Genomic DNA, 17,517 nt, shown 5'->3' with positions numbered 1-17,517 from the left:
GATGCTGCAGGCGACCAGGAGAGAAGAGTCCGGTTGGATCCAAGGGTGGATCGAAGATGTAGAGTACCTGAAAGCAGAGGGGACAGAGTCTGGGTCACCAGCCAGTGACCAGGAAGGAACCAGGAAGGAACCAGGCGATGTCGGGTTGCGATCAGGTGATGTTGTGAATTTTGTCTCCACTGCCACGTGGACCAGGAAGGATCGAGGACAACCAAGAAGTAGACATGGGCTGTCCCACAAAGGCTCTAGCTGTCGACGGTGTCGGTTCTCAAATCGGAGCCAACAAGCCTTGGCAAATGCAACCCAAGCAGGAATCAAAGATGGCTTCTGGATCGGACCGGGAAGGTCTGATGGGCTACTCCTTTTCGGGGGAGCAAGGGCCAGTCTGGAGCAACCAGACCAGCAGTGAAAATTTTTAGGTTTGTCATCACAGAAGCCACTAGCCAATGGGCCAGTGACCGGATAATGCGTCAAGCAGGAAAATGCAAAAGGGCCCCACACAGCACTCGGTGAGTGTGGAGAGGGGATCTTTGGTGCAAAAGCTGCTCGGGGCTGGGGCTTCTCAATCCCCAATGCACAGCTTCGAGAGTGCCTTGGAAGCTGCACGGGAAGCATTTCGCTGGCTTTCCAAGATGGCCGGTCCCACGTCTCTCGTCGCCTGCAAGGGTCTCAGCTGGAATGCTACCCCCGTCGCCAGAACTGGCAAGGGGGTAGTATTCCAAAGCATCTGACACCTTACACAACATGTTTTGATAAAGCCAAACCATAGTTAGCATTCAACCGCGAGGTTTATAATGCACTTAAGAGTATATGGTATGGCAATATCCTAGAACAGCTATAAGGACATGGTTCCGAAGGCTGCAGACAGGCTCAGCTCATGCTAGAGCACCATCTCACATAAAACCAAACACTCTGGCTCCAGGATTGTTAAGGCCTGTTATAGGAGTGACTTATAGGTGTATATGTGTCCAGATATAAGGTTAGACATAGGTATACTATATCTAAGCAAGGGGTGATTACACAACCTTTCCCCAGCTGAGTGATCAGCCAGTTGTGTCAGTTTGGATGGCCAGCCAGGGGTGGCAAAAGATATGCTGCAGCCCCTGGTAGGCCTTGGATGCACCTATGCCCTGGGTACCTATAGTACTCTGTACAGGGGCTCATAAGGTGACCCAATCCAAATTGGTGATGGACCTAAAGTACATGGTTGTGAATTTAGAGAGAGAACAGCAGGGCTGTGGGTCTGATTAGCAGGCCCACAGCCACATTAAGTCGAAAACCAGTGAAGCAAAAAGCAAAAAGTGGGGTGACCATAGAAAGCAGACCCTTCTCTCCTACATCATCCCACTCCAATCCACCTCACTCCAATGCAGTTCAATAAACCCCACTCGACTCCAATCCACCCTACCCCAATTCAATCCACCCAGTTCCCTCTACCCCACTGTATCCAATCCATCTAGCCCACCACACTCCAATCCGCACCACTCAAATCCACCCAACTCTACTCCAATCCAATCCAACCAACTCCAGACCACCCCTCCAGTCCAGTCCCATCCACCCCCTCCAATCCACTCTAATTCACCCCACTCCAAACCACCCTACTCTATTCAAATCCACCCAATCTATTCCACTCCAACCAAACCAATCTAACCTACCCCAAACCAATCCACCCCATTGCAATCCAATCCCCCCAGCCAGTCCACCCACTTCAATCAACCCCACTCCATTAAAACCAATCTACACTACCCCAGTCCAATCCACTCAAAGACCTCAATCCACTACACCTTATTCCACCCCACTCCACCCCCATGTCACTCCACTATGCGATACTGTATTCTATGACACTTCACTCTAAACCACTCTCTGCTCTGCCACTGAACTCTACTCCCCTCTACGCAACTCTATGACACTCTACTCCAACAAATCTAGACTACGAGAGGGACAACGTGACAGCGCTAATGGTTGACTTGTAAATCACGCTACGTGCAGCGTCCCGCACCCTGGAGATCCTCCCCCCCACACCATCAGCGCTCCAGCAGGCACACACAACCCCAACATCTCCCCGCTTCCTCCTGCACATGCCTCCCAAAGCACAGGCATGCAAAGACTGCCACACCCCATCCACCGTTCTGCACCCTTTGAGGCTCTGACATCAAGACATCACTGCGTCTTACTTTACACCCCCTGACATGCACTCCCCCACCCCCCTCTACAGCCCCCTGCCCCTGCTGTTCCCTGCGATCGCCCCCCACTATAATTCCCGCTATCCCCTTCCCGTCTATACCCTATCCCCCTCAGGACCACGGCCCCACAGGTATATATTAACCAACTCCCATCCAGGTATTGAGATGAGATTCCCCATAAGGAGACGAAGTACAACACCCTCCCCCTATGCCCCTACCCCCCCCAGGTATTGCCAATGCAACTTTAAAGCAGGGCGACTACCCTCCCTCGTACCCCGCACCACAGCCGACATAGTAGAGATGCACCCTCATGCTGCCTGTCACACCCCCTACTGACTCATACACTCCCCCTACACCTGGGAACTGGCATGGCCCCAACATGATGTAGGAGATCAAAGTTCGCAGGGCTCCTTATGCTATGCTACCTCTGATACATCAAGCTACCTTCCCTCACCCACAACTGAAAACGGAATGATCAACACCTAATAAGCTGAAACAGGCATGTCCTCCAGGGCGCGTCACCACCCCCCACACCCACCTTCTCCCCTCCCTACCACTTTTTGGATATTTCATTCAGTTTCCAAGAGACACACGCCACACAAGTTCTTATTGTACTATCTAATCTGGCCATTGTACCGGTGTGGCCGATGCTGTTGTTTTCAAGATGTTATCTTTTAAGAATTGCAAAACAAACAAAAAAAATCCAGGCTACGACACTCTACTATTCCCTCTCAACTCTTGGACACTCCAAGCCACTGATTATTAGCAATGCTGAACAGCAGCCACACTGGTACAACATGAAGGAAAAACATTGCCAAAGCCAAAAGCTCATGTATAGGCGAGGCTAATTGACTTTGCCAATGCTTGTTTTTTAAATGCAGCCCATTTTCCTTAATAGAAAATTGGGTGCATTTAAAAAGAAACAATTGACTTTTGCAGTTTCATTTTTAAGGAGTAGGCAGTTGTCCATGGAACCACATTTTCAAAGGGAGATGGGTCCCCAAGGGCCCTCTTCCCCTTTGTGAATGGGTTGCTACCAGTTTTATACTGGTGGTAAGTATTACTGCTTTTTGACTGGAATTTGGTCACAAAACATTAATACATCCCATTCTGATTCGGTGTTTGGAAAGGACGCCCCTTCCAAATACTGAATCTGTATTTGGTAGCAAACGCACATTGCGAATTTGCGAGCCAGTAGCAAGTTACTGAATCACATTTTGTCTTTTGTACATTATATAAAGCTTTTTTGCAGTTGTAAACTGACCTATTCAACAAATTGGGCCATTTGCAACCGCAAAACAACTTTGTGTGCTCACAAAGTTTTTATGGGGGGGAAGAGGCCCAGGCTGGCCATGGCCCAATGTTGCATTCCACCTTTCGACGGTGGTCTTGGTCTGACGAGCCTTTATTTGTATTCTTTAGCGACCCGACTCCTCACGCTGCATGACTGGTTTAACGGCGGATGGTCTGACCCGGCGTATTGCCTGGAACTGCACACCCTAGGCTTCGACTCCCTCCAGGGGATACTATATGGTGCGCAGTCCCTCGGACTCTCCCCGAGGTTACCCGTGGGGTGTTCCTGGCTTGGCGGGCCTCATTGTGCCACACCCGATGGTCGGGTACGCTGACTCAGTATACCCCACTGTGGTGCGGCACCCGTCTCGAAGAGGTGGCTTCCTTGGCAGGGTTCCGGCAGTGGGACCTCATTGGGATATCGCTGTTGAGCGATGTCTGGAGCGGCACCCATTTGCGCTCCTTTCAAGATCTGCAGGCCAGGCACTCTCTCCACTCCTCCCAATTTTTCCGCTATCTGCAGCTGTGCCATGCCCTCCGCTCATACATCCCAGACGGTGCTTCCTTGCCAGAATACAGTCCGCCGGAAGCTCAGATTATGACTGGTGACTTGGGGAAAGGGGGGATTTCCACAATATACCGTTCACTTACCAATATTCCCCTCAACTTCCTCTATCAACTCCGCGATAAGTGGGAGGGCTGGCTTGGGGCTCTGGAGGATGCCGACTGGAGGGATGCCTTGATGGGCTCTAAAACTATCACAGTCTCTGCACGGCTTTGGTTGGTCCAAGTCTACTTCCTGCATGCTGCCTATCTTAATCCGCTGCGCCTTCACAGCGCGGGTCTCCGATTGGATGCCCTTTGCCCCCGCTGCTCCCATCTCCGCACAGACTTCTACCACATGGTGTGGCTCTGCCAAGAGATACAGAAGTACTGGGAGAATTGACGGAGGTCTTGGGCTGGGTGGTTCCTCTGGCTACTACACAGGTTCTTTTGGGCATCACTGATGGATTGGATGGTAGTAGGGCCGAAAAGCTTTTTCTGAACACGGCCTTGGTGGTAGCAAACAGAGATATCGCTGCCCATTGGTTGACTGCAACTGCACCAACATTGGTGCGTTGGCGCCGGGGGGTTGACTGGTGTGCCACCCAGGAATAGCCTCTTTATGTGGCATGGGGTTGCCCCGGAAATTTCGCCGAATGTGGGGGAAGTGGGTGGGAGTGATAGAGGTAAGGTGGGCTGATTTGATCTACAGATTGCCTCTGGATATGTTGACCTTAGGTTTGCATGTACGTCACTTTTCGTATTGTTGTGGAATGTGCTTACCCTGGACTAATCTAATGTGATGTAATTCTGAATGGTGCTGTTTGTTTGGTTACATTGAAAACCCAATAAAATTGCTTATCAAAAAAAAACTAAAAAACTTTGTGCCTCTGGCCCATAGTTAGGATGAGCAGACATCCCAGATTTCCCTGGAGAGTCTCGATGTTCCAATGCTTTTCTTAATTTTAAAAACATGCCCCAGTTTGGGGACAAAGTTCAGCTGCATGCATGCTACACCAATAGGGGAACAGGGGTAGGAGGGCAGGAGTGCTCAGGTTAAAGGTCCTGCCATAGCAATTGTTTTGCAAGCCTAGCCTGTAATGTGTGTATGTATTGGGCAGCTCAGACATTAAAGTAAGGCTAAAAGCATTAGTCTTACTTTTATGTCTGGCATGTGCCGGTTTTTGCTTCCCAAAATCTAGCCACCCATCCCATAGTTTGCATAGTTATGTGGATTTTTACATGAAAAATAGAGAAATGTGTACCCCCATTAAGCTCCTGGAATAAATAACTGCCAAAATCCATCAGTTTCAAAATGAGAATGAAAACATTTAAGAAAACTCTGCAAAGTCTGCATAGGCTAGTATTTTAGACTTGGAGACATTGCATACCAAAAACATCTACGCATGCCTAATGATCCATCCATTTTGAGGCTACTCTTTTTTGAAAAAGGATGTTCGCCTTAAATGGCAAGTAAAGACAATTTCATAGGGATAGCAAGATTCCTTTAAGTATAGAGGATAATTTGTGCCAGGGCTGGCTTTTAGCGCTGGTGACACCCTATGTGACAATCATTTTTGGGGCCTCCCTCACATGACCTCCTCCTTGGATTTCCTCACTAACACTCGATCAAAAGTGCCCCTTATTTCTTCATATCCCCTCTCTCAAGTACATTTCATTTATTTTAAAGTGCTGGTAAAGGCTGACTTTATTATTCCACTCAGTTATCCACATAAAAAAGTGATCTGTTCTTTGCAGCAGGCATATAAACACTCATTATACTTAAATTATGGCGAGTCAAAATTGCCATTAGACAAAATTCTGATCTCCCTCTCTAGCTGGAACATTAATCACAAGAGTTATCATGACATTTTCATTGCTGCCTGAAAGCTGGACGCACAAGGAACTATGCAGCAGGTGCCTTTAAATCGTATGTTATTGCTATACATAGCCCCACCTTGAGGTCAGTGTCCCCTGTCCAGGTCAGCGCCTAGCTGCACCAGTCACACTGCCCCAAAAGCTGGCCATTGTTCCTGCGATTTGAGTATGGATGGACTGACCCTCAAAATGTGTGTCTGAGACCTGCAAACGTCACACAGATGTCTGCAAATAGTGCTTGAATAGCTGGAAGTCCTCTGCACTGAAGGTCTCCAGCCCTGAAATTAACCCCAGGCAATAGCATGGCCTATGTGGTTAGTGTAGCACCTCGCTAGTTTTGTTTACACAACAGTGGTGTCAGTGTTGTGCAGTAAACAAACTAGCATTGTGCACAAGAGTGCTTGTGTTGGCTAAACACAATGGGCTTGGCTTACTTGGGGGAGGGAGTACTCGGAGAAAGGCAAAATTAGAAACTGCACTTTTATGATGCTCTGCCACAGCAGGCGGTCTTACACCATTCTTAAATAGTTTCCCAACTCTTAAACATACACCACCTACAGCAAACTCTCACCATAACACCAATTATACTTACACCACCTGTGCAGCGTTCTTGCACCATAACCAACTTATGTCACTCTTGCACTAACTTCCCAGATAAAACATGCATACACAGGCCCCATATTCAGCACTGTTCCAGCAACCCTACAGCCATCTCCAGCACTCCCTTACTAACAGTGCTAATACGCTGCCTCCCTACAGTCACAAGTAGCACTCTCGCACCACCACAGTGCCTAATGGTTGTGAAAAGCTGGCCTGGTATATGCTGTCTACTAGTTATAGTGGGCACCTTGCACCAGTCCAAACAGCCCTTATTGATGATAGGTTTAAGATAACCTTTATTGAAAGCTATCCTAGTGGTAGCTATGGGGAGCAGCCTTCAGGCTAATTCTTGAAAGAGTGTAAAGCAGCTTGTTTTACCAGATTATAATCTCTTGAATGACCAAATGAAAGGAGAACCACACAATGTATGTATAAAATATATGTATTTATTACTAAACACTCTCTAGTAACCTCTTTATGGGATTACAGAACAAGATACAGAATCTCAACACACTAGAACATAAGTAAATAGCACAATATACAATGGGCCCCCAGGGGGAGACCAAACCATATATTAAGAACCACGAATTGACTAGACACAGTGCCTAGAGCATGTAGAATCGCTGGTACCCCAAGGAAACACCCAAGGTAGTGATACAGGGAACCCACGGGGGACGCGTGCAGTGTGAATACACAGCCGCGAGCTCCGTACAATCGTATGGGAAAGTCGCAGTTAGAATTCTAAAGATTAGGGACACTTCAGAGAGTATTTGAAGCAAACCCTTTTAGACTTAGAAGGTTTTAAGGCCAGCATGCACATGAGCACCGGAGTACTCGTGTTACCTCACCCAGGGAAGCCGGGTGCATAGGTGCCAAATGGTGTCGGGAATTGTCACAGTTTTCAATTGCGAGTTGCTGCAAAGTGCTGCTGCCGTGGAAAGGAAAAGTGTCTGATGTGATCCAAGCCTGGATCAGAGCTGTGAAGAACCTGAAAGCAGAAGGGACAGAGTCTGGGTTACTTCGGAAGACCAGGGGCACAGTAGACCAATGCCTACCTATGTCGGGTGTTTCAGGTGCGATGAGGTGAAGCTTGACTCTGCTGCCACAGGGACCAGGAGATGTCGATGATGACCAGAGTCTGCAGGCGAGCTGTCACACAAAACCCAGTACCCCGCCTTCAGAATTGATAAGGCCTGCAATAGGGCTGACTGATAGGTTTATATGTGTAGTGATATAAGGTAGATATAGGGAACCTATATCTAAGTAAGGAGTGCATACACCACCTTACACAGGCTGCTGTAGCAGATCTGTTGTGTCATTTGGACGCTAAATTATTGACTATGTCCAGTTTTAAAAGCATCTTTCTTAATAATAAAAACAGTTTTATATAGCGCCAACTTGGCAGCACCAGGTACCTTACTCAAGGCCAGGTTTTTTATGTTGGCAGTGGCAGATTAATTGTTGCCTATACAACAGGATGTTGATCCGATGCCGGTAGTTGAACCTGGTTCCCCAGTCAGCAGCTGGTTAGGATTTCACCCACTTTCAGTGTTTAACTCCCCCCTGTCATCAGACCTTTCAATGTTTTGATCCCACTTGAAGAGTAAGTTGTGCATCAACACAATGCCCCCCTCCTGTGACATCTGAACCCCACTTCCCATCATACACTGTTCTTCAGGGTTTCTGTCGCATGAATGCATGGCTGCAGTTAACTGCACTGACCCATGTTCCACTTAGAGGGGCAGGAGGGCAGACATGCTCATCAAATAACAGTCTTTCTGGATCCAAAGTTCTGTGTACATGCTCCTTGCTGTTAACCTCAGCACAAAACATGAGATAATACAGAAGTACGGTCAGGTAAGACGTGCAGGCCCAGAGTGTCCCAGGCACTGGGACAGAGCACGGCTTCAGCTCCCAAGCCAGCATTAAAAAATCGCCACAGTGCACGGTTGTGAAAACTAGCCCTCGCTCACCCTCCTCTCTACTCCCTTCACTCACTGTCTGGTTTTTTTCACTTCAAATACTGAAGCTTTACAAAAACAATGGGTCGCGTTTGTCCCGGCAGCTTAGAAAGTGAAAGCGCGCACATCACGCTGAATGTAATCAAAGCAAATCGTCGTGCCTCACGTAGGACAACCTCATTAAGGAAAACAGTGGTAAGAACTGAAGCAAAGGGGCTATTAGCCATGGGAGGATACAAATGACGACAGGCTGTACTAAGGAGGGACTAACAAGCCTATTAAGGAATTAGACGCCAGCATTTATGAAGGACAAAGACACAATCCAATAAAAAATATGGGCGGGGCTTTTCCTCCGTACTCTACCTACAACAAATCACCAGAGCAGAGCTTGCGCGCTCGCTCTGGATCAACCTAAAAAAGAACAATTTGGGAGGTTCACTGGGCTCCAGCATTTTTCTTGAGCCTCTAAAGGGTGTGATATAATAAGATCTATGGAATGGACATGACAGACACAGCAAAGTCCGTTTTACAGAGACCTGCTGTTCTATCCAGGTATGTGTTCTCTGATCATCTGAGTAGACCATGAATCTGTTTGAGCATGCTGGCGAGGTGCAGAGTCCCATTGTCAGACATGCTTTGTTTAGTGGTTGGGAAGCTCAGTTGTAGGACCTCTCCTTTTTCGACACTTTGTCATGGAGGAAGAAAAAACTCAAAATAAATCGTCTCCAACTTTGTGTTGTACTTCTAGTCCAAACTGCCTTCATTATATACATCCAAGGGACCATGGTACATGCTTCAACACACACCTGCTAATTTTACATAAAGAAGACACAATCCCATCTCCAGAATCAAGTCTTCCTTTCACTGCATCCACTACTAGATGGTACAAAACCAAATAACATACAATTCCTTAAACACCGAATTTCTAATTTTTATCCTGAATTGTAATCCAGCTACCAAATTATTCTGGTTTGAAAGAATAAACCGCTCTGATAATTCTACCGAACTGGTTACCAGAGCAAAATCCATAGGTTTCCTTCACAAACATCTAGATAGCAGAGGGCCCATACAAGCTATGGTTAAGTCTATCAGGTGCCTCTCAAATCAAATTCTAATTCATTCTTTCCTCTCAGGATCTAAAAATAAGAGGCCATGGTTCTTTTCTCCTCTCCAGCGTTACAAAAAAAACTCTCCCACTTCGAGCTATTCTTCAGGCTGCTGTGACATTCCTCACAAGCTCTAATACCCGTGACCACGTTATGAACTGCCTCCCGAAGAAGACTGGCTGCTCGACGAGATACAAAGCTTGAAACTGCCACTCTCAGCTTTCTCTTCCAGAACGCTCTCTTGATCCAGAATTTCTCAAACCTTTTTTGCAAAGAGAGATCTTTTTCCCGTCCCCTTCTTAAGATTATATTAAATAGACCTGTCTCTGGTACTGTTGCTAGAGCGTGGAACACTCCCTATTTTCATACACAATGCTCCGTCTACTCACATTTTTAAATCCCTTCAAAAGAAGCTGCTCCATCTTCTTCTTATCTGGTAGGTGCCATTGCCAAGCTGCAACCATGAGCTCCATCTCTACGAAGCATTGTTGTCTGGGACTGGGTGTATGGTGGGGGCATGGCTTGGAAAGTCCTTTATGGTTTATGGCTAGCGTCCTCAGACCCTCTTCTGAATCATGTGTACTGCTTTGGGAATGGTGGTAAGGAAGAAGAACGTGCCTGAGAAAATATCAATTAAAAACTGGTCTTTGGTAACGTTTTTTTCTACTGGGGCTCTATTTTCACGTAGATTTACTCATACCCTCCATACTGTATCCAAACAGAATGTGTACTCTTCTGTTTGATAGTGTTGTCTAGAGTGTTCCACAAGCTTCTACATCAAATGTGATTTACGAAAAACAGCTTGTAGTGCCCAAGACGTTGCTTTACAAGGGCAGTGCAAATAAGATTTAGTGATGTGTACTGTACTGTCTGCTTTGGTGATGCAGTCAGGGACAGCATGCCATCTCTGCTGGGGCGTGTCTGGGAATAATTCTAAAGATGATGAATCCATGGGAAAAGTCTCCATTAGAAAATAAATTACCGAATCAAGCATATTTACAAGGAGTTAATGCCACCAGAACGTCACTTTTTGCAACATTCTGGTGGCGTTAAGTCCTTCGCCTTAAGGTGGCGATAAGCCACTTAACGTGGCTTAATGCCGCCTTGTGAATAATGCCCCTATTCACCTAGCACTTAGCATGGAATGGGTGGGCAGTAAGTGTTGCAGTGGGCATTCTGCTGCAACACCCATTGTTTTTTGACGCTGTCCCATATTTACAAAGGTATGGGGCAGCACCAAAAATAAAACCAGAAAATATCTTGTCTTAAACTGCCGATCCGAGGAGAAATGTTTTATTCTTTTATTTCTCCTCGTATACTGCGCTTTCCACGTGTGCTGCATTCTGCAGCACACAATGATTGAGCAAATCGCTTGTTAAGATTGTTTATGTGCAGGAAGATCTCCCTTCCTGCACATAAAGAATCCCCCCTGCAGCACAGGCACCCGAGCAAAATAACAAAAGGGTGCCTGCACTGGTGCTAGGCAGCTTCTTTAGCACCAGCGCTAGGAGAAACGCAGGGGTGTGTCATATTTTTGTAAGTACGATGCATTCCTGTGTTTTGAAACTGATGGAGCGTGACATTACCAATTTTGCCGTAAAACAGCGTTCTGCCAGTTTCTTGTACATATGCCCCATGTTCTTTTCTTTTGAACTGGATTACTTGACCATTGGTCACCGTCTTGTTACTGGGTTCAATGTATCACCTACTAGTTGTACCTTCAGAGAAAGAGATTTGCTCTCGGCCTTGCTCCACATAGCTAGAATACATTTTTGGAAACATTGCTCAATCCTACAATTCAATGAAGTCTGAGTCGCCAATGCAGCTCTACAAACATTGCTTTTAAAACGTGCTCATCATACACCACTCACACGGACACAGAGCCGTTGCCAGTCTTCCAGGGGCTCATATATAAAACTCATATGCAGAATTTTCACTACTGCCCCATCCATGTACTACCCTTATATCACTGCGAGTGCAGCATAATTAATGTCTTCACCTTAAGTGCTTTTAAGTGCTCTAAAATCATCTTCCTCACACATCGCTTTAACATTGACAAAAATATAGAGAGCTTTCTTTCTCCAGTATCACACCTTTCACCACATACAGCACTCTTAGACTGCTACTAATAGTATGTTTACACCCCCAGAGTTCTTTTACACCATGGCCCAAATACTGCTCTATAACTCCCTCCCCCCAGAAAAAAGAAATACAGCTCTCTAGCAGTGGATTTACTTTATCTTTCTTTGTCTCTCAGCTCCCGACCCTCATTGGGACACTTGGATGGCTGTACCATGCCCTGGCTTTGGGTACCTTCTCGGCATCGGCCACGATCTTCACAGTATTCAGGGTAAGTAAGACTAACCTCCTCCATCACCCCAAACTCAGTCATTGTCAGTCCTATAAAACCGACCCTAACATCAACCAATCTTTTTCAATAAATCTAAACCTGTCCCAACACTGAACTCCAGATTCTCATCAAAAACCCATTCCAAACGTTAACTCCAGCCACACCATCACCACCTCCCTTGTTCTTAACCCTAACCACAATCTCAATTTGCAACACCCTCACCTGAAACCTTACGACTCTCACCTACTAAGTTGTATAACACATAAGCATAAACTTGGTCAACTATTAATTCACTCTCTAATAGCTAAAGTCTAAACCTGAACACCCAATCTTTAACTATAACTTGTCACCCTAAACCCACTTGCCACTGCCATCCCAAATTCCGTCACAGACACCCTTAATATCACTTAATCCAAAAAACACTTTAAACCATGGCTCTATGTCCCTTTACCCGGTCACCATCTCCCCTAATTCTGCACTGTTGTTGCTAAAACCTGTCACTTCCAAAATGCAGACTTTTTCACCCAAAATCTGCCAATTTACCCCAAAAGCTGGCTCTGCCACCACAAAATGGGCTAGTCTTTACCAGAACCCTGAAACTGTCACACACTTCAGAAACCCTGGCACTGGCACAATCCAATCCGTAAACTGTCATTCCCAGAACAAGTTATCTTCATCCCCAAAACCTGTCATATTCACTCCAAAAACCTGTCTTCATTTTATCAAACCCATCACAATCCCTGATCTTGTCACATTAATGCCTGATTCTCACTAGCCATGTAATTCTCACTCACAAATCTTGCCTGAAAGCATTGAATCCTTTCATCTTCTCTTTTAGACTCTCAGCCTGATTTAGAGTTTGGCAGAGAGGGTACTACATCACAACTGCAATGGAGTACTCTCTTTACCAAACTGAAGGTCCGTCAGCCTCGTTAAGAGATGGGCGGACCTTCAGTATGTTAGCAGAGGAGACTAGTCCATCTCCACTGCTGACATACACCTACGACGGCTTGACCGTGTAAGGGCCAGCTGAGGTTTCCCCATTCGACTACCTGCCCGATTTAGCACAGGTTAAAAGTCTGGTGGACGGTGCTGCCATTTTGACGGAGCCATCCAGCTAACATTTAATTCATTGACAGGAATCGTTTTTTTTGCTGACATCTTTAGATTTAGGGGCATATTTACAAGGCCCTTGCGCCACCGGAGCATCACTTTTTTGATGCTCTGGTGGAACACAGTGCTGAGCAATATTTACAAAGTCATGCACAGGAACTCTGCGTGGCTTTTCACAGCCTTGTAAAAAGGCCCCCTTTCCTGCATTACTCTGCGTGAAAGAGGTGTTCCCTGGGTGTTGCTGTGGACGTTCCCATGCAAAACATAAGGTTTTGTAAACCTGGGAATGCGTCATAGGAGGTGTTAAAGAGGTACAAGGAGGAGCAATACCTTTATTTCTCCTCGTTTTTTGCTCTGTCTATGTGTGCTGCATTCTGCAGCATACCTAGAAGGAGGAAAACAAAATCAATTATCCCTCCAATCAACCCTGCAACACAGGCACCTTTTCACCATGGTGCAAGAGTGCTGTGTTTGCGCTAGGCAGCCAATTGTGCACCAGCGCAGAGGAAAGTACAGGGATGCATTATATAGCTGTAAATATGAAGCATCCTGCTTTTACCTAATAATGCCACCTACAGCTGTGTCATTTTCTAGTACATTTGCCCCTTAGTTTTTTACTCCTTCACCTTAATGGAGGACAGACCATTGTCCGTGGTCTAATCTGGCACATCTGTCACCGCACATAATGACTGGTCACTCCAAATCATTTGATTGTCAGTCCAAAACCTATCCCCAGCATCCCCTGATACCCTAAATGGTCACCAAAACCTATTACCATAATTTGTCTCATCTCTGAATTGTCAATTATCATAAATATTTAAACTATACTCCAACCCCTGACTGTGACCTTGGGATCATCTTTCAATCACTCTAAGTCTCAGGCACCTTGACTGCAAATGCTGCCCCAATCCTATATACCATCATAATAATCACCCTAAGGGTGGTAATATCTCAAACCCTTTTCACTGAAACCTCAAATACCATCAGAAACCTTATGTCATCCGAATATCTATCACTGTCACTGCAAGCCAGTCCAACACATCATCCCCCTACTCATCACTGCCACCAGCTCAATACAAACTCCACAATCACTGCACACCTTCATTTCAAACCTTGTCACTGCCACTCTAACCACGTTCTCATGATCACAAATCTTGTCCCTACACCGGGTCGCCATGACTTGCAAACCCAGCACCTCCATCCATAACTTTTACCCCTGAGGAGCTGCTCTGGCATCATCCTGAAAATCCGCTATGTTGCCTAGAAAGCAGCAATGTCCAACCTGGCAGAAAAAAAGCACCATCTTAAAAGGCATAAAACATGCAACAATGATGTAGACAAACCTAAAATCAAAATGAAGGAAGGAGCTAAAAATAAATACTCATTCATCAAGATGAAGGGTTAACAGTCCATTACAGTTTATATCTACACCTTTACTTTTAATATCAGTCTGGAGCTTAAAAACATTTCGTCTAGAACAACCTTTCAAATATTCCCCACATCAGATATCACAAAGCCATGTCCTCATCGGCCCAAATCTCTGCCATTGTCAATTGAAGCCCTGCCATGTGCTCCCAAACCCTCCCACATTCATCTTGAAAAGCTGACTCTACAATTCTTAAGCCTTGTTGCCAACACCCCAAGATATCAGACACCTTGCCCTGTTAACTCCACACAACCCTGTTATAGGAGAGTAGGGTCTGCGTCCTATGGTTACCCCCACTTTTTGCTGTGATTCTCTGGTTTTTCGAATTTAGTCTGGATGTGGCCCTGCTAATAAGGCCCACAGCCTAGCTGTTCTCTCTCTAAATTGATACCATGTACTTTAGGTACATACCAGATTGGTTACTGGGTCACCCTTGTGAGCCCTGTATAGTGTACCATAGGTGCCCAGGGCATAGGAGCACCCTAGGCCTACCAGGGGCGGCAGTATGTATTGTGCCACCCCTGGTTTGCCTTCCAAACTGACACCACAGGTCTGTTCACACATCCTGGGTAAGGTGGTGTAATCACCCCTTACTTAGACATAGTATATCTATATCTCCCTTATATATAGACACACAGTAACCTATAAGCCACTCCTATGGCAGACCTCGACAATCCTGGAGGTAGAGTGCTTGGTTTCATGTGAGAGGGTGCCCTAGCATGAACTGAGCCCCACTGCAGCTTTCGGAACCATCTCCTTATACCTGTTCTATGATATAGTCATACCATATACTCTTAAGTGCATTATAATCCTCGCGGTTAATGCTAACTTTGGTTTGGCTTTATCAAAACATGTCGTGTAAGGTGTCAAACACTTTGGAATACTACCCCCCCCCCCCCACACCACCTGCCAGTCCTAACGGCGGGGGTAGCATTCCACCCTTCTAGAGGGAGAAGACATGTAGTTACTGGTAAACCCGGTTAAAGTTAAACAGAGCCTCAGGATCACAAAATGGTTGATGCTGCCACAGACATGAGTCTGCCCTTCTGCTGCTGGACGAAACTACGGCAGGGGAGGCCTGGACAATAGGTTTACTGTCCAAGGAGGTGCTGGCACCTCCCAAGACAGGCTTTTGTGTATTAGGGCAGGGAGTGCTGCATTCAGTGAATGTTTTCTAGACACTGCCCCAACTCTGGCGTGAAACTGGACAAAGGGAAAGGGGTGTAACCCCCCTTTCCAGGTCCACCCATAGGAGGAACCTTAAAGGTAGTCCAGCCCCTAAACTTAGTATAAGTATAGGATCCCAGTCCTTAGGACTTTAGATTACCCTGGACGAAACTCTGAAACATAAATCCTGGACCTTCAACGTTCCATTTCGACTGGAAGATGAAAGACATCTCACTTGTGGTCAAGGAGTGACCACCCTGTACAAACAGGCACCAACAGCAACTTTGCTGGTCTGCATTTTCAAGGTTCCTGCCGGATCCCGAAGAATCTGCAACACAGGATATGGACTTCCAGATATTTCTGACCCCAACCTTCACTCACAGCAAAGCTGAGAGCGGTGGCGGACACGAGAGACGTGAGACCGGAACTCCTGGACATCCTGCATTTTGCTAACTGCATCGACTCCCAAGGTATCTCGCAGTTGTACGTTGGGGTACTTGAAGTCCCAGCCGCAAGCACAATGTGCACCGAAGCTCAGGCCCCCACACTCCACAAGTGTCCCGTGGGGCCCGCCTTTGCATTTCAGCTTGGCCCGTCTTCCCAGTTCCTAGGCCGTTGGCTAGTGAGCCCCCTGAAGACTTACTTTTAAATCTAACTTGCTTTCCTGGTTGCTCCAGGCTTGCTCCAGCTCCCTTACAAAGGAGCAGTGCCACCGACCTTGTTGGTCTGCACCAAAACCAATCTTGACATCTTGTGTGGATTACGTTTGCTAAGGCTTGTTGGGTCCAATCCAGACCAGACATCTTGAACATCCTGCATTTTGCTACCTGCACTCCTTTCCTGAAGCCTCAGTAAGTTGTACATTGGGGTACAAGAAGGGGTACAAGAAGCCCCAGCCCCGATCACCATTTGCATTGAAGCTCAGGCCATCACACTCCACGAGTGTCCCGTGGGCCCCGCCTTTGCAATTGAGCTTGACACGTCTTCCCAGTTCCTTGCCCGTTGGCTAGTGAGCCCCCTGAAGACGCCACCTTGAATCTAACTTGCGGTCCTGGTTGCTCCAGGCTTGATCCAGCTTCCCTAGAAAGGAGAAGCACCACATACCTTGCTGGTCTGCAAGAGAGCCAATCTTGACATCCTACATGGGTTGCGGTTTCCAAGGCTTGTTGGGCCCAATCCGGTTACCAATGCTGTAGTCATCTAGATACACTGTGGGACAGCTCGAATCCAGCTCCTGGTCATCGTCGACGCCTCCTGGACCTCGTGGCTGAAGAGACAACCTACACCTTTTCACCTGATATCACCCGACATTGGCTGGCAGCTTTCCATCGCCATGCTGGTCACTGGCAATTGACGCAGACTCTGTACCTTCTGCTTTCAGGTTCTTCAAATCTTTGATCCACCCTTGGATCCACCCAGACACTTTTCCTCTGGTCGCATGCAGCACTTCCTGCAGCTCTCCATTGAAAATGATGAATAAACCCGACACCAAAAGGCACCTATGCACCCGGCTTCCCTAGGTGAGGTAATATGAGTACTCCGGTGCTCCCGTGGGTCTTGACTCTCGAAGTGTCCTAATTAAAAAGGTTCCATCGTAGTCCAACGGGAAGTGTCCTTAAATTGTACATTTGTAACTTGTTTGTTTCCCATAGAAAGTCAATGGCATCCCGCTGCTGTGTTTAGACACTGCACGCCTCTCCCGTTGGCCTACTACTTCCTAACTCTTGGTTGTTCCTAGAAGCCCCAGCCCTAGGGCTGCTTTCTATCTCAGACGTGGTTCTTATACCACTATTTTAGTATATGGTTTGTGAGGCCCCTAGGGCAAAACGTATACTGTGCAACTTATCGTGTGCTAATTGAGTAACTTGTATTGTACTTTTACCTCTGACCTCATAAA

General features: G+C 46.7%; 1 protein-coding gene across 1 annotated transcript in view; it reads left to right on the top strand.

Moving 5' to 3' along the window:
* Window positions 1–17,517, top strand: part of LOC147705743 (large neutral amino acids transporter small subunit 4-like) — a 256,994-nt gene that overhangs the window by 146,907 nt on the left and 92,570 nt on the right. The window contains exon 6 of the mRNA XM_086928976.1: window positions 11,822–11,914. Coding sequence (XP_086785102.1) covers window positions 11,822–11,914 — 93 coding nt within the window. The remainder of the gene's footprint in view (window positions 1–11,821; window positions 11,915–17,517) is intronic.

This window comes from Lissotriton vulgaris, chromosome 7, assembly GCF_964263255.1.
Source record: "Lissotriton vulgaris chromosome 7, aLisVul1.2, whole genome shotgun sequence".
NCBI classification, from domain to species: Eukaryota; Metazoa; Chordata; class Amphibia; order Caudata; family Salamandridae; genus Lissotriton; species Lissotriton vulgaris.
This window is presented reverse-complemented; position numbering and strand designations above follow the sequence as displayed.